General features: G+C 27.1%; 3 protein-coding genes across 9 annotated transcripts in view; 2 read left to right on the top strand and 1 right to left on the bottom strand.

Moving 5' to 3' along the window:
• Window positions 1-113: 113 nt before the first annotated feature.
• Window positions 114-1,665, top strand: LOC114179658 (serine/threonine-protein kinase-like protein ACR4). The gene has a single exon (XM_028066071.1). The coding sequence runs from the start codon at window positions 406-408 to the stop codon at window positions 1,396-1,398; it is 993 nt and encodes a 330-aa protein (XP_027921872.1). The 5' UTR covers window positions 114-405; the 3' UTR covers window positions 1,399-1,665.
• Window positions 1,666-8,521: 6,856 nt separating this feature from the next.
• Window positions 8,522-11,667, top strand: LOC114176422 (NAC domain-containing protein 73-like). Of its 2 annotated transcripts, none has more exons than XM_028061465.1 (4): window positions 8,522-8,849; window positions 8,938-9,134; window positions 9,285-9,474; window positions 11,015-11,667. In XM_028061465.1, the coding sequence occupies exons 2-4, from the start codon at window positions 8,985-8,987 to the stop codon at window positions 11,617-11,619; spliced, it is 945 nt and encodes a 314-aa protein (XP_027917266.1). In that variant the 5' UTR covers window positions 8,522-8,849; window positions 8,938-8,984; the 3' UTR covers window positions 11,620-11,667. The 2 variants fall into 2 exon arrangements, with proteins under 2 accessions (XP_027917266.1, XP_027917265.1); XM_028061464.1 differs by having other exon boundaries at window positions 8,523-8,813; window positions 8,911-9,134.
• Window positions 11,668-22,315: 10,648 nt separating this feature from the next.
• LOC114177994 overlaps window positions 22,316-23,570 on the bottom strand; it is a 42,532-nt gene continuing 41,277 nt past the window's right edge. For 5 of the 6 annotated variants that reach the window (XM_028063643.1, XM_028063640.1, XM_028063644.1 and 2 more), the window contains one exon: window positions 22,822-23,507. In XM_028063643.1, coding sequence (XP_027919444.1) covers window positions 22,822-23,507 — 686 coding nt within the window. Of the gene's footprint in view, window positions 23,508-23,570 lie in introns of all 6 variants that reach the window. The other variant, XM_028063642.1, reaches the window with a different exon arrangement.

Genomic DNA, 23,570 nt, shown 5'->3' with positions numbered 1-23,570 from the left:
TTGAAACCGAAATCTGAAATATAAGTCTTATCCCAACGAAGTAGACACAAAAACCCTTTCAGTAATTAAAAGCAGGGTGGCTCAGCAGCCAACAATGAACTTCCACAACCAAATCCAAAACCTCTCAACTTTCTCACCAATCCACCCCCTTTTTTCAAACAAATCCACTATTTTCGCTTTGACACCTTCTATTCAACGCTTTCATCTCTCACCAACTTCTAATCACATATATTAATTATTCCCATTTTCCACACTTCTCCTTGACATGCCATCCAATCTCTCCCTTTATTCCACCTTCTTCCTTTACCTCTCTTCCCTTTGTGGCTACTCAATAACCCAACATCGCAAGCAAAAGAAACTAATCTTTTCTGCAACCCCAAAGTTAATAAAACAAGATCTCAAACAATGAACCACGGGTACATTGTTTATGATTTGGTTATGGTCACTCTATCCATGTCCCTCATAATTCTCGGTGCTGTCCTCTTTCTTGCATGCAAGAAGAAGAAACCAGATGAGTGTGAAGAACCCGTTGCCGTGAAGCACTGTGCTCGAGTGTACTCATTGATGGACATTGACGCTGTCACCGATAGCTTCAACCCTGGGAGAGTAGTAGGAAAGGGTCCTCTAGGAACCGTGTATGCTGGGGTGCAGGAGAATGGAGAGCTTGTGGCTGTGAAAAGGATCCATCCCGTGCTTGTGCTGAGCAACGCAGGGCTAGGATTCTCATCAGCGTTGAAATGGCTCTCTTCAGTTCAACATCCCAACATAGTTCCTATAATCGGATTCTCAGAAGCACCGGGCGAAAGAGTTATAGTGATGGAGTTTGGGCGCATGATGAGCTTGGAGTTCTGTTTGCACCAAAACGGTAATGGGGCATCGCTTTTGGATTGGAACAAGAGGATTAGAATTGCAGCAGGAGCAGCGAGAGGGCTTCAGTATCTGCATGAAGTGGCAACACCAAACATCGTACATGGGCGAGTCAAGTCTTCTAATGTTTTAATTGATGTCAACTTTTGTCCGAGGATTTGTGATTATGGTCTCAACTTTTTGGAAAAGAGAGAGGTGGTAGGTTATGTGGATGATGAGTATTGCGATGAAAGAGGGGGTGGTGTAAGCAAGGAAAGTGATGTTTATGGTTTAGGAGTTGTATTGCTTGAGCTATTAAGTGGTAGAGGATGCAAAGAAAGAGTGATAGTAGAGTGGGGTTTGGGTTTGATAAAGGAATTGAGTTTTGGTGAAGTTTTGGATCCTAGGTTGGTAATTCCTTGTGACATGAAGAATGTAGTTAGATTAGCGAAAGTTGCTTCAGCTTGTGTTGGGAATTCAAGGAAGTGCAGACCTTCCATAGGACAAGTGGCTACTATTTTGAACAGCTTAGAGATGGAAGTGTGCGTGTGATCGAGTCTCGGAGGAGCTACTTGACGATGAAGTCTGATACTGAATTCATTGATACCTTAAATTTTGGAGAATGGCGAAGGAGACACGTTACCCAAATGGGAAATAAAGTTGGTATGCGTTTCTCATCTGTAAAATACTTGTTTATAATAGCTTTACACTGACTTGAGATGCTAGTGTTTTGCCTGTAAGTGAGGGACTTTGTACCCAAGCTATTACGACAGGTTCAGAAATTTCAAAATCAAAACGTTAATTGAAATAGAAGTTGCACGGTGGTTTCGTCATTTGTGACAATTTATGGTCTACTTTTGGTGCCAATTTTAAGTCGGATAACATATTTTCACTACTAAACAACTTATTTTATAACTTAAGATATTTTTTAAGTGTTTTTTGAATTTAGAAAAATAAAAAAAGAAAAAAAGAAAATCACTTTAAAAATGTCACTTCAAATTATAAAAAAAAAAGTTGTCAAAATTTAATTGTTAAAAAATTATTTTTCTTCTGAGTCTAGTGAATTTTCTCTGTAAACCTCTATTGCAGTTTTAAAATGTATCTATAAAGATTAATGTTTTAAAATATTTTAAAATATATTAAAAATACTTTTATAGTAACATTAATGTATTAATGTATTGTTAATATTCAGAGTTGATAACACTAAAAAATACAGTAGGGAATTTGATAGATTCTTTTGTTTTAGCACTGAAATTCATTCCAAATTACTTGATATAAAAATTTTATTTTTAAGTCAATTTGAAAATACATATTGATGCATAATTTACAACATATTTTTTATTCAAAAATATATTTCAAAAATTTAAATAATATAATTTAAAATTGTTTTTAGATTTGAGAATTAAAAATATATTTTTAGATTTGATAATAGATTATGAATCGTATAATTTGAAATATATTTTTTGTTTATAAATTTTAAATATGTTTTTAAATTCTAGATGACACAATCCAAATAAATTTTTAAAATATGCATGTAATCGTCAATGTTTGTAATCCATGAGTAATTTAGATTTTTCTCGCACACATTTTGGTAGAGGAAGAAAGTATGTAGGTGCTAAAATAAATTGCCTCAAAATTAGGCCCAATATCTATAAATATCCAGTAAAATTATCAAAGATTTACAAGCCCATTCAAACTCAACTAAGGCAATTCTTTCGGCACCTTCACACTTTATCCCTGGACTTTGAGGAAAAGGTTCAAATCGTTAAAAATATTAAAATAAAAAATTTCATTAACAATCGAGTAACTAAAAGTGGTTAGTCATGAACAATTTAAACACCAATTTATAAAATAAAAAATTATTAATTATTAAAATAATTATTATTATGAATAAAATATTATAATTAGTTATTAATTAATTAGAGACTGATTTAAAAATTAATATCTTTGATAACAAAACATTAATAACTAATATTTAATGATCAATTTTTTTGGTAACTAAATTTTAGTAACTAAATTAGAAACTAATAATATTTTTTTATTTATAAAAGTGAGTATATTAGTAATCAATAATTTTTTATCTTTTTATCTTGTAATTGGTATCTAAATTGGTTATTATAGTAACTAACAATTTTGGTTACAAAATTAATATAAGTTTTCCAATTCAAAAGTATATTGGAAATATTGTAATATGAAAATCTAAAATGCATTTGGGAATCTAAAAATATACATTCCGAATTATATGTAATTTATAAATATATCTCAAATTCTATAAATATAAAATACGTTTTCAAATTTCACAATTTGAAAATATGAATAATAGACGATTCAAACCTTTTAAATTTTTCCATGGAGATGCTTGAGGGCGGAGTAAGAAATTGCCCTGAACTAAATATAAGGTATATTTGAAGTAACACTGTGAGTATACGCATATAGTTTTCATATCTGTGGTCTAACTCAAATGATTCATGATTAACTTTTTTACTACAAATGAGTTAGTGTAGTAGCTATGGTGTATTGTAATCTTCATTTAAAGAAAATATTTAATTAAAATTTAGACAACGTAAAAAGATATTTCAAATATTTTTAAGCTTTATTATTTCTTTTATTTATAATTTTTTAAAATATTTTTCACTGTATCAATTTTGTTTCTTTAACGTTTGTAAAATTAATATATATTTTAAAATTTTTATTTATGTATAATTATGTAATAATATATAATTATTTCACTTTTATTAAATTATTATTTGGTTCTCTTATTTAAAATTTAAATTATTATAATTTACTTTTTAAATATTATAATATGAAATATTTGATAATATATTATTTTTTATATTATTTTTAAAATTAATTGATTAATATTAAAACGTTAAGAAAATGAATATGGATTCAAGAATGGATATACTCTACCGAAAAGGATGAAGATAAAACAAAATTTTATACCTATTAATTATGTGAATGAGACCTAATTCTTAGTTTAGAAATAAAAATGAAATTATAGAAACCGTCCCGTCCTTGCTTAGTTAGGTTATATTTAATATTTTATATTAATTTGTACATAATAAATATTTCTACGGATTCCAAATATTTATTTTAAAATTATATATTCTTTAAAAAACGGTCCGTCCAATAAAAATAAAACAAAGTCCAAAATCAAATTTTAGATTGAGTTGAGTTGGTGAATAATCCACGAAGTTAGAAGAAAAACCATTTAATCCACGGGTCAGCATAAAAATCCATGTTAAAAATTTACTAAAAAAATTTATATTCGCACCACACAATTGTTGGAATTTTCAGAGAAAATATAAGAGATATATATAATATATTATAAGAAGGAATATGTTGATGTATTTATTGATATATCTTGTAATGTAGAATAAAATATAACAAATATAAAATATAAAATATCTTATTCGTAATTTAAAATAATAACTAATTTATAAAACTAAAATATATTTCTAAAACAGAAATATTTTTTAAAATTTAATTTAAATAAAAATATTAAATAATATTTTCAATACAGTCTAAACTTTTACCTAATTATATAATTATACAATTAGAACAAAATATAACTAATATAAAATATAAAATATTTAAAATATTTTACTCGTAATTTAAAATAATAACTAATTTATAAAATTAAAATATATTTTTAAAACTGAAATAATTTTTAAAATTTAATTTAAATAGAAAAATATTAAATAATATTTTCAATATAGTCTAAAATTTTACTTAATTGTATAATTATACAATAGGGAAGAATGAACTACTATAGGTAACCACATTTTGTAGCAAAACAATTACTACAAAACTCACAAATACCTCACAATAATAACAATAATAATACAGTTATAAAGAGTAGTTGTTGCAGATTAAACCCCTTTCTATGTTTACGAGTTTTGCAGTTCGACTCGTTTAAATCATATTTTGTTTAATTTAAATTTATCCTAAGTTTCTAACCGTTAACGGAATAAGTAAATAATTTTTTTTAATAAAGAAAAGTGGCTGACATGTTGATTGATCTATTTAACGTTTTAATTGAAAATAACTAAAAGAAACTTGTTTAAAAGGATAAAATATGTGAAAGTAAATATTTTAAAATTGGATAAATGACTGAACCGTAGTTAATAGTATTTTTGAAGCAAAAGTGTTAAAAGTCTTGCATTCACACTGAATAATTGCGTCTTTGTTGTCATTTTACGAACGTGGTCCAATTGATATTTTCTCTCAGAAAATGACACTCAATGAAAGCGAATTTCCTACAGTAAAATTAACATTCCCTTAATTAGTAAGGGTACTAGCAACTATAGAACAAAAATCATTGGGAATTTCATGATAATACATAACAAAAAAAAATGTTCACAATACTTTGGAAACCCTTCCTTACACCACATATAAAACCCTACATAATGGTCAACATCTTTTCTTTTGGATTATTCATCGCTTTTGAGATGGCATGCATGGACGAATTGAGCTTACAAATTATCTTTTAAGTTTTCTTTTTTCAATCAGAAAGTAAATAAAAGTGAAGACAAATGTTATGTCATGTTGAAAAGTAGAAATCTCAATAATAAACTCATGGTATCATTCCAAAATAATGAATAAACAAATATTGGTGAGTTTGAGATAGGGTGACAAATTTTATGTGGAATATGTAAGAACAATTATGAAAGGAAATATTATTGGAATAAAGACAAACCAGAATGCTGTAATTGGAAGATGGTTTGAAAATGTTGAAAAATATTGTCACTTTTAAATCATCAATATAATCATATTTATTGAACATAATATGATGAAGAGTACTTGCTATTTGCTAATTAGAAGATAATTCAAGGACATAAAAACTTATAATAATTGATAATAGCTGATAAAAAAAATGATAATTGATAATTGTTGTAGCAATCATATGAATTACTTTATATATATATATATATATATATATATATATATATATATATATATATATATATATATATATATATATGTATGTATAAACATTTGTTGATTCTAAATTTGACTCAAAATTCAAACTAAGCGATGAGTATATTAGAGTAAAAGACAACTGAAACATTAGAGTTAAAAGAAATAAGGGAGTAAAAGACAATGATGAATAACTTTTGAGCATAGTTATTTTATTCAATTTTGAAAATCTAGAGTGCAGGATTGTTTTAATTAGAAAATCTAGAGTGCAGAATTGTTTTATTAAGAAAAAGAATTGTTATAGAGAGAATGATAAATAACAAAAGTATTTCACTTTCTATTAATAATGAAGGAAAACTTCATTTGTTCAATAAAGAAAAAAATTAATATAGTACTTTCTATCATAAAAAACTTGAACACTTAAATTATTATAATTTTATGAAACTTTCTCAAAAGAATAGGTATTTAAGTTACTAAAAAGATTAAGAAAAATATGAAGTATAAGAATATTCTATTTTAGGAAACCATCTCAATTTTTAAATTAAAGGAATTCAATTCCACCTATAATCTAGATACTTACACTCACACTTAAAGATTTAAACAATAACCAATAACAAGAAATTATTAACCAACAATTGAATTACCACATACTTCAACATATATGGTTATGGATAAATTACACTAAATGAGGTGATTTTTTTATTTTAATTTAATAAAAAAAGACTACAAATATTAAATAAATTATCATTCTAATTAGTTTTGTTACTGTACTTATAAACGATTTCAGTTTTAAAATGATGATTTTTTTTGGTCAGCCAAATTTTAACATTTATTAAAACAATTTTATTAATAGATGTTTAACTTTTATATGTTACATATATAAAAAATATAATTTACTTAGAGAAAACTTAAAATAATAAATTAGTATTTCATTAAAAACTCAGAAAAGAATCAATTTAGATCTTTTAAAGGCTAAAACTGCCGTCGGCATTATTTTCTTTTCTCACTACTAGCTACTTTAAAATGGTGGTCCTGACAATATCTAAAATAAGAATATCAGTAATACAATTTATATACTCTCTTTTTTTATTACGAAATACACTAAATTATTAAGAATTACATAATTTTCCCGATCATCTAACATATTTTTAACCTGTATTAAATAATAGCCACAATTACAATTCATCCCAAATAAATGGTATAATAACTTAAACAATACTGTTCTGTAATGATCCTTTTTCTAATTTTAACTAGAAGAGGTTCGCTTAAAAAGGATTCATATAATTAAGGAATCCCCTTTTTTTGATGATCATTCTTTTGTTAATGCATGAACTTTAAACACAACCTTTTGTTTAACCATACAATTCATGCTTTACTCTTTAATCTTTCATGCATTGAGATAATTAACTCCCTAAAATTTCATAAAAGCGTATTTATTTAAAGTAACATAGATAATGAAAATTAACGTCAATCATATACAAATTTCAACACGTAAAAACAGTGCATAATATACTTCAAAATATAACGTTTATGTATTTATGCAAATTATTGTGAGAGTTCATTCATATATGTATTTTAGAAAATGGAAACGTGTAGCTTAGGGCAAATCGCGTGTATACGTGGTGTTTGTTTCTACGTTCGTATCCATGCCATGGCGCATATCACGTTTCGGTATGTTTTTTTTTTTTTCTTCTCCTTTTTCTCACTACCTCTTTCTCTAAACAAACAACCCTTATCTACAGTAACTGAAAGGCAACTGAACATTTTTCACACCTCAAAGTCGTCATGCCCTCATATCTGAAAAAAAAAACATTATCAAAAAGCCCTAAAACCCTAAATCCAAACGTTAAAGTTTTCATAAAACAACAAATACGTGTAGAGCTGAAGCTTAATGCCCAAGTTTCGTGTTGCGTAGCTTCTTTGAGAAGCTGAAAAAGACGTGTCGGGTTATATAGAAAAATATCAACTTGCAAATTCTCAATAAATAGTTATATATGTTATACTAATATGTCTTCGTACTTAGATACTCAAAACCATTAGTCCCATCATTCCACGTCACATAAATTTCAAAGTTAATTGACAAAAACGCCGCAACAAGGTGTGGCATCATGAAAATGTTCAACAACTTAAGCTGCAAGCGTTAATTTTATAAATAAATAATATGCTTAGCAGATTCTGATATTCATTCACCCATGTCAGATCAACAAAATCACGTAGAAAAAACACGAAGGTTCATACTAAATGAGAAGTTTGAATAATACTAATTATAATACCCTATGCGTTGGAGTGTGAATGAGAAAATAGAGAAAGAGAGAGTTCGTTACTAAAGAAAGTGTACGTGGAGAAAGGGGATAAAAGGGTATATACACTGTATATACAGCATTTTTGTTGGTTGGTGCAAAGATGTATATTATATACATTAATCATAAACCGTATTGTTTATGTTACATTCTTTGTCGGTTCGTATGTATATGTCTGTGAATTTTTACAAAGCTTTAAGGACACTCTAATTTGACACTGCAGCTGAACTCCTAACACGCACACATGCTCTTGCTAAAAAGGTGAAACGTCTAAGAAGAATCAGGTTGCCCCATCTCCACTCTTACCCACCACCGTTTTCTACCTTTTTTTTTTTTTCTTTCTTTCTTTCTTTCTCCTATTTAGTGTTCTCATTGTTCACACAAATATTATACTTCATTTTCTTTCCTTAACCAATGTAATTAATCCTTCATGTATAACAATAACAACTTTTTAACTCACTAAGAGTTAAAGCTCATAATTTCGTCCTTGATCCAACCGTATATACGGGGCAAGCAAACTTGGCGTCCAAGCATCCTTTTCTATATGTAGAACCCACTTTTGAGTCCCACCTTTCTTTTATCGGTTATACCCTTTGCTCTCTCTCTCTCTCTCTCTGAAGAAGTTGGTACAGTGCAAACAGTTTGGAAAACCAAACCTAGCTGAATTATACATAGAGAAAAATACATGTAGGAGAAGCAAAAGTGGGATACCAATAGAATCGATTTTCTCCCTACCAAAAACAAGAGGTGAATCGGGAAAAACTTGTCTGGAAAGAGACAAGGGTATATGAGCTTTATCTTTTCCTTTTTGTGTTTACTTTTTCTTTCTTGGTTATATTATTAGGGAGCTGATTTGTAAGGAGGTGTGAAGGAAATCAAGGATCTGTTTTTGGATATATGGGCATATAGAAGAAAGAGATGACATGGTGCAATGACTCAGACGAGGAGAGGGGAATTCAACTGCTTGCGCCCACTATTACTCCTGCAACTAACAACAACACAAAACAAACCGAAAATCGCACCATAACTTGCCCCTCATGTGGCCATAACATCGAATTCCAAGATCAGGTACTCAAGAAGAGGTTTTCATTTTATCTTTCACCACCATATGTTATGTTATAATAAAAGCTTTTGGTGAACAAAACCTGGCTTTGTTTATGCTACAAACTTTAATTTATTGTTAATTTTAATGTCTTTGGGCTGCATATGAATGAATAGACCGGAATCAATGACTTGCCGGGGTTACCGGCTGGTGTGAAATTTGATCCGAATGACCAAGAGATATTAGAGCACTTGGAAGCAAAGGTACTTTCTGATGTTCCCAAGCTCCATCCCCTCATTGATGAGTTCATACCAACGCTCGAAGGGGAGAACGGGATCTGTTATACGCATCCAGAAAAGCTTCCAGGTGTTTGATATTTTTATTTTGCTTTCAACCTTTTTTTTATTAATTTTGCCGTGTGTTTGATGCTTCTAGTTATAAGCTTACATTTATTTTTTTCCTCTATCATATCTATAGCAATTTCCCTAATTTTTTTCGTCTCATCATCTCTATCTTCTCTTCACCATAATCTACCATAAAATAGGGTAAAGGTTTACAATTTTTCGGATGGTATGTAACAAAAGTTGTGGTTACGGTTACGATCGAATTCATTTGTGATTCCTCGTAACCAGTAATTACGGTTAAAGTAACTCCAAAAACCTTGATATACGCTACGGTTTCAAACCACGGTTTAGAGGTTTGATGCATATTTAGTGTTATCTTATCATTCATGAAACAAGGTTCTAGTGATGAAAATCAGTTTGCTAGAAAAAGAAAAGAAAGTTAGCTTAGTGGAGAAAGCATGCCAATTCGTTTATACTTTCTACAAATGAAATAATTATGTAAAAATGTGCTATTGTTTTTGAAATTCTATGCTTGTCATGGAAGATATTCTAAAAGTAATATACATGGGAGGCTATTTTTGTGAAAATTATGGGCGAAAATGAACAGATACCCTTGAATAAGATGTTTTACCAGTCGACTAAAAAACTATTTCTGGCTTTGTTTTTCTTGAATTTATAACGTAGCGATACAAATTTTCACTCTTTAGGAATATATGTGTCAGTTAGTCTTTTTTTCTTCGAAGAAATCAAGAACAAATGGGAGGAAAAATAATTTATTTGTGTTGTCAATGACTACCAAACTCAATGGTGGCATCTCATCTTACATTACCCAAGTGTCATAAGTGAATGTATATATTCTTTTCCTAATATTCAATACTTTTAGAAAGAAAAAAAAATGCTGGCAATTGATACGCTCATTGATGTTTCTTTCCAACGTATTCTTTATTTATTGGGTGAGTTTCTATTAGGCTTACCAGATAAATAAATAGATTTGGAACTGAAATCAGTTGTCACCTCTAATAGAAAAAGACACTTGATTAAATGCAACTAACAACACCCTTTAATTTCTTATTGTTAATCTTTAATGCTATATAGTGTACTTTTTTAATTAGGGGATAGAAGGGACAAGAAAGGGAAACAATTTAATTTTGATAAATAACTTGATGATGCTAACAAAGACAAGAAGGAAAAAGAAAAAAGAAAAAAAAAAAAAAAGAACAAACCCAAGTCGTGGAGAAGCAATTTAGCTTTTCATATCTTCACCAAAAAGCCATATTATATGTACTCAATCTAAAGATTGCAAATCCCCATGCATTATATGGTCATGCACGTGGAAGAACGATTTTGGGATTGGTACAACCACCTTTTCTTACACTCACAACGAGTCTATTACTCTCTCTATTATGTTTTCCTTAATAACGTTCTTTCCCTATTGATGTGTTGTTGTTTTATGTTGTTTTGCATTCCTGGTTTTAATCTGTTTATGTTGTCGCTATGCATAAATCTCGTACGTACAAATATACAAGATAAATGAAACATATACATCCCATGAAGAGTTGCAGGTGTAAGCAAAGATGGACAGATCCGACACTTCTTTCATAGGCCATCGAAAGCATACACGACCGGAACAAGGAAGAGAAGAAAGGTTCACACCGACGAAGAGGGAAGCGAGACAAGGTGGCACAAAACAGGAAAAACCAGACCAGTTTTTGTTGGTGGTGCAGTGAAGGGTTTCAAGAAAATACTGGTGCTGTACACCAACTACGGGAGGCAAAAGAAGCCGGAGAAGACGAACTGGGTGATGCATCAGTACCATCTTGGGAGCAATGAAGAAGAGAAAGATGGGGAATTAGTGGTTTCAAAGGTGTTCTACCAAACACAACCTCGACAATGTGGTACTTCCATCATAAAACAGGATCTGTACGATGAAGAAAGATTGACTAACCAAAGTGTTGTTGATGATGATAATAATAACATAGTAGGTAGAAGTGGAACTCTTATGGACTACTACAACAACCCTTCTTTCATAAATTATGAGCATGTTGGTGGTCGCAATAACAGGGAAACTTCACCTCAACTTATCCCAAATTTGGTCATGCAAGCTGATACCTCTTCTTTCATTCGCTTAGCGATGGATGCCACCAAAGCCAGGCTCAACACAAAATAGCTTGCTAGATAATAATATAATTCATATGTTCATGGTTTTTTATTATATATAATGTATTTATTCTATATATATATATATATTTGGAGAAGGATAAACCAATTGACCCTTGTTGAAGTTGAGAGGCCAAAACGGTATCTTCCGTTAACTGTTGTTTTACTGTAAGATTAATGTGTACAGGTAATAAACTTGTAAAATGTCAAACTATTACTGTTTTATAATGCTTTTACTTGGAAACCTTTTTCTCCTTTTCTATTTCTATTTATCATTGTCCTTCCAATAACTACTTAGGTTGATGGAGTCTCATTTATTAACCACTTTTATCCTTTAGGAATTACAATTTCAAAGTTTTTTGTCGGACTATGTATTCGGATAATTTTTCGGATTAAACAATTTAAAAGTGAAATTTTGTATTCATGATTATCCAACGTAAAATTCAAATTTTCACTTGTGGATTTCCTAATATTGAAATATGCTTTCTGATATCGAAAATAAATTACGCATTACATATAATTCATAAGTTTAAGTTAAACAAAATATGGTACATCTTCTACTTTGGAACACATGATTTTTTTTTTTTTCAAAACACCCTATTCTAGTTTTCTTTTGTAAGTACATTTCAGACTCTGCGATCTAGATATATTTTTAAATTCAGAAATACCTTACGAAATGTATATTTCATAATGCTTCTTTTAAATACATTAGAGATTATGTAATTTCGAATGTATTTTTAGATCTAGAAATATCTTCTAAAATGTAACTTTTTTAAGAGACTTAATTATATTTTAAATCTTTGATAAATTTGGAAACTTTCCACGAGACCTACATATGGAAAATAAATCGTCTCATGAGTATTGTCCGAACATGTCTCCGTTTTCACAGAAAATCGTCACATTGACTGTGTATGGGTATGGAAAATATTCGACTTTTTCAATTAGGTATGAGGATGCAGATGAATGTACATATTTGTTTTGTCCCTGTTCTGATATGCACTATAATACTTGTCCATGCCATATCTCCGTCCTTGATTAAATTATTAAAATATGGATATACATATTCGCCCCATTCCTGTTCTCATATTCATCATATTCCTCGTCTGTTTAAATTATTAAAATATTCATTATCTATTAAGTAACCTTATATATATATATATATATATATATATATATATATATATATATATATATATATATATATATATATATACACATTCTATTTTTTATTTCTTTTTTTTATTTGGTTTTTAATGAAATTCATTCTTATCTCCAATATATTTTTCGTCTTATCTCAACTTTTATGCAATTATATTCAAATGATGTATGTCAATTAAATATTTTTTGTTTCACATAGAATATTTTTACTTTTTTTATATTTTTATTTATTGTATCTTTTTTTTTACGTAATAATGTTTAACAGTATTAAGTGTTCCATAGTATAAATCTTTCCTTTATGAGATAATATAAAAAAATTATCTACTTTATTCTATTATTATTATTTGTTTTTTTATTTGAAGAACTATTTTATATGGCTAAAACTATTTTCGTTGTATATCAATGATTGACTATAAGTTGATATTTAAAAAGTTTTCTTAAATATATAAGGTTATTTTAATCTTATCATACCCTTAATTATAGATTTATTTTCTTTTAAGACATACATTTGATAATTTCTTTAATATTTTTATTTGTTATTTATTTTTATGATGTAAAATATTATTTTGATATTTTTTATATAATAATTTTTATTTTCTAACTCATTATCACATGTGTACTTTTATCACTATAATTTTATTTTTAAATTTTATCAACTAAGTTTCATTAATGTTTGCAAATTTAATAAATATTTTGGATATTATGAAATTTATTTGGTTTCTAATTTGAAATGTATATAGTTATAATAAAATTTATTTAGCAATAATTAATATTGAAGAAACAACACTCATTTTAATATTGAATATTTAATAATATTATGTTTCATTTATCATAATTTATACTATTTTATAAAAATTAATTAATTGATAATGAAACAGTAAGAAATCGGATACGATTATATACCCGTTATATGATAGGGACTGAGATGAGATAAACACTTGATACCGGTTAGATTTAGATATAGGATGATGATGAAAATTTTCTCTTAAAATGAGCATAAGATAGTCAAATTCGTCTTTGTTACACCAATTGCCATTCTAATAAAATCCAAATAAAAATGTATGATAACCACTACTTACATTTAAATTTTACAATTGAATACCGTAAATAATCACTTTTTCTTGTTAAATAAGAGATTTGCAATTAATTTTAACAACAAAATTTCAAATTGAGATCTGAACGCATAAAATTTTACAAATCGATAATTTTATAAATGGATAATCTTATAATCTTATAATTTTTATAATTTTATAATCTTTATAATCTTATAATTCTATAATCTTAATCTTATAATTTTTATAATCTTGTAATCTTATAAATAATTTCATAATTTCATAATATTATAATCTTATAATCTTTATAATTTTATAATCTTACAATCTTACGATCTATTAAGAAGAGAGGCATCCCGTTTATTTTGAAATGACTACAACTTTTTCTTTTGAAAGAAGGCTTTTATCTTATTTTCTTTTATGGAAAAAATATACTTATACTTTTTAAGAATCTTTCTCTGAACGTGAACGCGAACGCAATCGTCAAAGGTTAATAATAGTTTAGGACAAATCTCTTGCACAATAAAACATTACATTGTTACTAAAAATAAATAAAAACAATAATATATTCACAATCGTAGGTAATATTAACATCTCGGAACAAAATAGAAACGACAAAATATACACAGTTTTTTTTTTTTTTCTATACAAATGAATAACTAGGAGAAAATATGTTAAGATTCTAAATAGAAGATTATTAAAGATATTATAAATTTATATACATATTAAGTGAATATTCAAATTTCAATATATTAGATATAACTGATTAGAGATACAATATATATAGTTAATATTCAAATTTAGTTAGATAGAAGATAAAAGATTAAATAGATATTCAATATAAAAATAACATTGAAAAATTTGTTATAAAAATAGATTTTTAAGAGACATTTGCATCTTTCTTCTTCTCTCTCCATCCGTCATTCTTTCATACATTTGTGACTCTTTTTTTCTCGTGAGATCAGATCATTCTCTTCCTAATGAGTTTGTCTTGTGACACTTTCTTTGAGATATGTTCTAGATTACCTGCAAAAGTTATATACAGATTCATGTCTACATGCATGTTATTTTCAAAGTTTCCCAAAGAAACTTATTTTGCACTCAAACAAGCTCAACATGCACGCGTAAGGAATGACACTTGTTTTTTCATTCAACCAGAAATATCCATTGATGCAACTCGATGGTGCAATCTTCCAGTTGAATTTCACCCTTTGTCTGGAGAAGAATCATCATCAGGAGTGCCTAGAAATGTTCTAGCATTTTTTTCCAAGAGCGTCAAGATTTTATGTTCAACCAATGGCTTGGTTCTTTGTTCCGTGGCCACTCAGAATGAAGTAAGTCTTTTTATCATCAACCCAGTAACACAATCTTGCTCACCTATTCCAACTCATGAGCACCTTCAAGATAACCATTTTTATGATGATAAGATCGGTTGCATGTGTGACTTTGATGGTAATTTTATGATATATCACTTTATTGATAATTTAGTTGAGTGGTCATCATATTTTGATTGCAATGTGTATAAGGAAGGAGTGTGGAAAGAAAAAGAACAATTTTCCAGTGGTAGTAGAAATTTAAGATTTGACATGCCTGTGCATCACAAAGGAGTTGTTCACTTCATATCAGATTGTTCTACTTACTTAACAAGAAATAACCCTTATTTTAGACCATACATCATGTCATATAATTTTGAAAATGGTAAATCAAGAATGTTAAGGGTGCCCAAAGAAGCAAGAAGGGGTTCTCATGACAAAAGTTGTGAGATGAGAATTTTTAAATGGGGAAAAGTCACTGATTTTGAACAATCCATTTGTTTAGTGAGATTAAGAAAGGGAGTATTTACGGTATGGGTTTTGACAAAGTATAAATTAAGTTTGTGGAGAAAGATTTTGAAGATAAGAGTGAAGGCAATGGGATTGTTGGAGAATGATTGTTCTCAAATAGCAATAAAAAGTTTTATTGTATTAAATGGAGAACGGTTGGTGTTTGCTACTCAGAAGAAGGTTTACGTATATGGTTTGAGTGATAACAAAATTCATAAATTTTGGAATCATGAATGTGACTTCAATTATCTACGCTTCACTCCTTACACGGACACCTTGCGCAAGTGTGACATTGGAACAAAAAATTTATCTCCACCTATACCTGTGTAATAGTTTTAAGTTTTTTTTTTTTTTTGTCATTAATAATTTCACTTTGATAATCCGTGTACTTTTTTGTAATTTTAATTCAAATTATATTGTTATAATTAGTGCTATGGAGTTCAACTTTGTATAACTTCTATTGTTTTACTTTTGATTGTTATTAGTTCACATTGATGTGATTCAACTTTTTTTTTCTTCTAAATGTCATGTTTTTGTTTATGATAACTTATGAATGTATTTGATCTATATTTTATTTCAAACCTAATCTATAAAAGTTATTGAAAAAGATATTCAAAGTTTACGTTCTTCTTTAAATAAAATATTATCTTTTGTTTTGAATATATCTTTTTTTTCGTTTGAGGTTTCAATTTCAAATAAAAAATATATGTCCATAGAAAATAAAATTTAAACAATTATTTAATTGATAATTTTTTTCTCATCAATAAATTTAATTACAAAAGAATAAAAATAAAAATAAAAATAACTAACTACTAACAAATTGAAATCACAATTAAATCTGCTCATGTAGTTATTGTCTGAACTCGTCTCTTGAAATTTCATTGTGTATGAATATGGAGAATACCTGACTTTTTTAGCTGGGTATGGAGATATACATATCCACCCTAACATTTTATACACACACACACACACATATATATATATATATATATATATATATATATATATATATATATATTCTATTATTTATTTATTCTAATTGTTTGACTTGTCATGAAATTCATTCACATCTCGATGATATTTTTCGTCTTATCATAGCATTTATGCAATTATGTTCAATTCGAATATTTCTACTTTTTAAAAATATTTTTATTTATTTTATATCTTATTTTCACATAAGAATTTTTAACGTTACCAATTTAAGTGTTCAATAGTATAAACATTTTATTTACTAGGTAACATAAAAAAAATCTATTTCTTTATTCTATTATTATTAATTTTTGTTTCATTTGAAGAACTTTTTTGTTTCACCAAAGAATTTTTGTTATCTTTCAACCCTCGACTAGGTTGTTATTTAAAATGTTTTATTAGATCTCTAAGGTATTTTTAATTTTATCATACCATTAATTATACATTTGTGTTTTTTTTGTGCGATTTCATTCAATGGTCTTTAAAATTGTTTCTAAGGCATACATTTGTTTATTTGTTTATTATTTTTATTTGTTATTTATTTTTATCATGTAAAATATTATTTTTATATTTTTATATAATTATTTTCATTTTTATTTTCTAACTTCTTATCATACATGTAATTTTATCACTATAATTATATAAATAAATTGTATTGACTACAATATAATAATTTAATGTAATTGTCATTAATCTTTTTATCACAATCCAACATATATCGAAGTTCAAAAGATGAAAGATTTATGTTAAAATTCTATTATTATTAATTTAATCTTTATTTTTTTTGTGATTTCAATTAAATAATGTATTATAACTTTGATAACGAAACTTGTCACCATCAGACTAACAAATATATTTTAGTTTTAATTATTATAATTCTTGTAAACTTTATATTAATACTATTGTTTATACCGTGCGTAAACATAGGTCTTTTTTTGTTTTTTTTTTAATTTAATAATATAATTATTATAATATTTAATTAGATAGGTTTGAAATATATATAATTAATTGTTATAGATATATATAATAAATAGATGCAATTTTGAAAAGTTTAATAAACTAAAGAAATAATTAAATAATTTTATATATTAAAATAATTTTTATCTAAATTTTATAATGTTTAGATAAATGAATATTTGTTGTGACTTTAATATAATTTTTATTATATTTAAATAAGTAATTTTATTGTATAATCATGTGGAAATATTGTAATTATGTACAATCACAGTATATTATGGCTAAAGGGTGCATTTGTTTAAGTATTGTATGTCTAAATTCACATTTTAAAAGGGAAAAATCATGTATTGGTTAAGAGGGACTCATGCTCCCCCATAACAAGAGACCCCACCCACACAAATTTTGAATTCTTTTAATTTATGTGTGACTAAAAGTTTTGGAGTTTTTTAAATTATGTATTTTTATTTTTATTTTAAATTATGTTTAGTATATGAGAAATCATGAGAATTAAATTAAATATTTTTTATTTTTTTTACAAAATATAGTATTTGTTAATTAATAATAAAATCAAAAATTAAATATAATTTAGGATAAAAAAATTTAAGATATATTTTATTTTCTATTTCATAATTTTTTGAGTTTCAATTATTGTTCTCGTCATTCACTCTTATCTATTTCCTTTTATTTCTAAAGAGAAAAAAAATCATTATTTATACTCTCATTTCTCATTTCTTCTCTTTCATTCTTGAAAAAAAAGTACATGTCTTTTGTCTCATTTAATAGTGAAATATTAATTTAATAATTAACATTATTTGTTATATCATGAGCCTTTTGTATATTCATTTTTTATGAATATAGAAGAAAAAAGTATTGTACTATATATTTTTTCATAACCAATTTTTAATTGTGGTTTGATTAGAATATTTTTTTTTCTTTTAGTGTTTATGTCTCAATTTTTTATTAGACCAGATAAATTATTTTTTAGAGTTAACTAAAGGTATATTTATGAAGAATAAAAAAATATATTCATATTTTAAAAATGATAAAAGAAAACCTATGCGTGTGAAGATGAAAACAAAACAATTATACAATAATACTAATGACCTAATTATACAATTATAGAAGCTCTTTGTTCTTTCTTAAAAGTTTTGTTAACAAATATATTTAAATTCACATTCTTCTTCAAATAAAAATATTTTGTTTTGAATATATCTTTTTTTCCTGTTTAAGTTTCTAATTCTATTGCATTGTATCATGCTGCATTAGGAGTGACAAAATAAGCCAACTCAGTCCGTTTTAGCTCAGTCCACTAGCCAACCGAAAACAAGTCGGGTCAGACTGGCTCTCCATATGAAAACAAGCTAAATCTTAGAACTGACCTGTAGTAAGGTGAGCTGACAAACTTGATCTTACAAAATATTATGAATAAGGACCTTATTAAAAGAAGTATTGTGTAATCACATGTCTTGTTCCACATAGAAATATCTGCAAATGTTTTACCCCTTGCTTGTTCAATGCAACCTTCTTCTAGTACTAAGTTAAAGTTACAACATCTGATTCACCATGAGCTTTCACCATAGCTAAGGAATTGCAAGGTTACACATATTATCTTCAATTTGGTTTTGAAAGGATAACATTCATGAATGTTATCTAAATTAATTGTGTTAACGTGTTACTTTAGGATAAATAAAGTTTTAAGTGTGGGAGAGTGATAACATTGATTTTTACGTGTTTTAGTGAATACGAACTCTCTCTAACTTTTATCTTGTTTAATCCTCAAATTTAATGTGTTTTTGTATTATTTTGTATTCTAGTTATTTTATATTTATTTTACCTCTATTTTGTGCAGTGGTTATCACCACTTTTATTGTTGCTTTTATCATTTTTTTAACATTATAAATTTTATCTTATTGTTATATTTATTTTATTATTATCATTCCCATGATTAACATTATTACTACTCAACAATATTTATTATCATCTCATTATTGTGTTAAATACCACAATAATTATTCTTTGGTAAGTTCTCTACTGTCCATACCCTTTGAAGAAAATTGTCTTGTTATTCATCTCATTATTTTCCTTAAAAAATATCTACCAATTATTTTATATTCACAACTATGAATAATTTTATTTTAAATAAAAATATTTAAAAATATAAATTCAAATAAACATTTTATCCTAAAGTATAATCTAACTCAAATTTCATCGTAATAGATAAATCAATATTTTTAAAAAATAAATTCAAATATATTGCACCCTAAAATATCAATTTAAATAAATTAATATATTTAATAAGAAATTCGATTTCATAAATTCAAATAAAAAATATACGTCCATAAAATTAAAATTTAAACAATTCTTTAATAGATAATTTTTTTCTCGTCAATAACTTTAATTACAAAAGGAAAACGGTAAAAAAAAAACTAACAACTAACAAATATATTTTTAGGATTAATTATTATAATTCTTGTAAATTTTATATTAACATGCAAATAGTTAAAAATATTATTTTATATTATTTTAAATTTTACCTGCAAATATTTCCACGTGAAATTTTTCTTTTAATGTTTACTAAGATGTTAATAGTATCTTATCCCATCGTATTCATTTTCTATAAATACAAACTATAAACTTCTTTTCACTAAAAATTTAAACATTGAATTATCTCCTCTTATAATTAGGGATGATAATAGATTGAGTCAAATATAAATAATGTATATTCGTTATCCAATCCAAAAAATAAAAATAAAAAAAATCATCCATTATTTACCATTTATTTGTCGAATACCCATTTAAAAAGCATTTGTAAAATTTCTTAAAATTTGATGATATTCACGTACACGTGAATATTTAAAAAAGAAAATTTTAAGTTTTTAAACAAAATTATAAAAAAAATAAATTAAATTAAATTAAATTAAATTTTAATTTTAATTTTAATTAAATTTAGTCTAATAAAATATAAATTTAATTTAATTTAATAAAATATAAATTATTTATTTTTGTAACGAATACATGTGAATACGAGAAGTATATTAAAATTTACACTATTCTTTGTCTATAGATAATAAATACTGCGAGTACTATTTATCAACATCAAATTTTATCATATGGATAATCTTAATTATGATATGTATTTACCGGTAACAAATTGGCATCATCCCTAGTTACTCAATGTTTATGATAACAAAATTGTTTTAACAATTCAAAGCTTAAGCGTGTGTTTGCTTTTATTTGATTTACTGTGCAACGAGACGAAATGACATGTGAAGTACTAGAGCAGATTTGCAAGTAGGTAAGATAATTTCATCCTCGCATCAAATGAAGATGGGAGAGTATATACTGTATATACGATATGAAATGACTATTATACCTCTTAAAAATTGATTGATTTCTCACTCATTCAACCCATTCTGTTTCATCAGAATTGGTTTCCCATCCAACCCCGTGCTTAAGAACATGCTAAAAGGGTTGTGTGAAAGGTTCAACACATAATATTATTTATTTTCTTTAGCTTAAATCTTATCTGTAATTTTTAAAAAATAACGGTAAAAGATAATAATAATATAAATAAAAAATTCAATTTCACTATTTATATTTAAATTTATATCATCTTTATTTTCAAGAGTAAAATAATAATTATATAATTTTATTCATTAAAACATTTTTTAATCTATCATACTCATCACATCATACACAAATTCTCCTAAATTTTCATCTCAAATCCACTTAAATCATACTATCTTTTTTTAATGCAAACAACACCACAATCTCTTTTTCATCCTTTTAAATTCATTCATCCACCCTCTCAAATTTTCTCCCCAATCCAAACACCCCCTAAAAATAAAATGGAAGTCATTTAGTGGTTTTCCTTACTAATTTAAAATCAAAACTTTTATTTTTGTTGATTTGTATTCTTTTGAAATTGAAAAGCTGTAGTTCAATTTGTAATTTGACACTTTAAAACTGATATAAACTAAAATTAATTATTTAAAAAACTATTATATTACCTATTATTTCAACTACATACTACAAATTGTATGTAAAAAAAAGATATCTAATTTGACTAACCTAATTCATGTTTTAGTTACACTATGTTAATATATGAATGAGGTGGGGAAAGAAGTGTCGTGATAATGTTACATTATTGAAGAGCGCTAAAATGAAGTAAAATAAATATAAGAGAAACTCATTTCAAAAATCATGTTTTAAATTTAATACAATACTGTACAAGCGTGTTTTGACAATAGAAAAAGGAAAAAAATTATAAATGTTTTAACAAACTATTTAATATTAAATATTATATATAATATTATAGAGAACAAACATTAATTATATTGAAATAGAATTTTTTTTTATCACATGATAGTCATTAAAAAGTTTTATATATATATATATATATATATGGACACATTAACAAAATAATATAATAAAAGTATAAAACCGATATAAAACAGAACAGAAAATTAATTTAGTTTTTCTTTTTTACTTTCTTTTTAATATCCAAACTATATATGACCATGTTTAGTTAGTATATATTTTTAATCATAAATAAAACCAAATCATATACACAGTTATATAAGGAGAAGAGAGGCCGTTTACTTCTGAAAAGACTACAACATTTCCTTTTCTTACTTTTCTTTAATGGAAAAAAAAAAATACACTTACACTTTTTAAGAATCTTTCTCTGAACATGATTTAACTTTAAAAAATTGCGTCAATAACTACCAATATGTGAACGCAATCGTCACAACAACGGTTGATAATAGCTTAGAACAAATCTTCTTACACAACTAATTATATTGTTACTAAAAAAATTAAAAGCAATAATATTTACACAATCGTTGGTAATATTAACAACACGGAACAAAATGGCAACGGTAAAATATACAATTTTTTCTGTACAAATGCATAACTGAGAGAAAACATACGAAGTTGTTTGCTCAATGCTTTGATTTTCTACATCAAAATTTCCCTCCCTCTTCTCTTCCATGTTTTCTTCGTTCTAGACGTCGAAAGTTGAGGAAGGAGAAGGGCATGGTAAGGGACTCTGAACCTAAAACTGTAAAGAGCCTCAAAGAAATGTATACATATTTGAAATGTGAATGAAGACATGTATGTAAGTGCTTATCTTATTTCCTCCCCAAAGCCAGAAAACTTGGTGATTCCAATTTATGGAGGCATGCCAATCTAGATCTGCATTGTAGTGGTAGAAACTATATTTCCATAATACAGACATAACTAAACTTAAACCTATTTCATTCTAGCACGATGCAGAATCCGGCCACAGTCCCATGCTTTACCTTTCTCTTTTTCGATAGCAGACAATAAAATCTGTAAAAAATTGGCTGCGTCTTCCTTACTTGATAGTTCCAAGTTTGTCTGAGGAAATGGAAGATGAGTGGCATATTGGTTCCAACGTACGGATCTTCCCTTGGGAGAATGCTGATTTTGCCTTAATAAGGACTCTGGTCTGCTACCAACTATGTGTACAACCCCTTCACTACTGTCCGCATGTATTATATTCTCCAATCCAATCTCCCATTCAATTATCCATTCCAAATCAACTGGGATGCCACAAAATTCAGGCTTCCCTAAGTTTATCAAACTTGGACTGAAAACAATCAGTACAAATCTTTCTGTTAAGACAACAAATTTACCACCTTCTTTAAGGCCTTTGCAAGCCACTAATTTCTCATCCTTAAACTTCAAACCGTCATCACCTTCCACAAGGACGGATGTTCCAACAGCTTCTTCCCACGAATAAGGTTTTAATGGAAATTCACGGCACAGTGGCCTGCGAAGCCGAACCCTATAGTGTTGAGGTCTTAATTGACTGGGTTTACTACGGTTTCTAATACTGAGAGCAGTTTTTCCCGTTACTTCAAGTATACTAGCAGCAGGTTTAGCCACAAGTCCTGTAATTCCTAATGCAACTCCTTCAACAGAGAAAGAAGAAAAAGAAAGCACGGTCAGTAGCCAAGCAAAGAGAATATTCCATC

The sequence above is a fragment of the Vigna unguiculata genome, chromosome 3, assembly GCF_004118075.2.
Source record: "Vigna unguiculata cultivar IT97K-499-35 chromosome 3, ASM411807v1, whole genome shotgun sequence".
NCBI lineage: Eukaryota > Viridiplantae > Streptophyta > Magnoliopsida > Fabales > Fabaceae > Vigna > Vigna unguiculata.
Note: the sequence above shows the minus strand (reverse complement) of the source record. Positions and strands in the feature narration are given on the sequence as shown.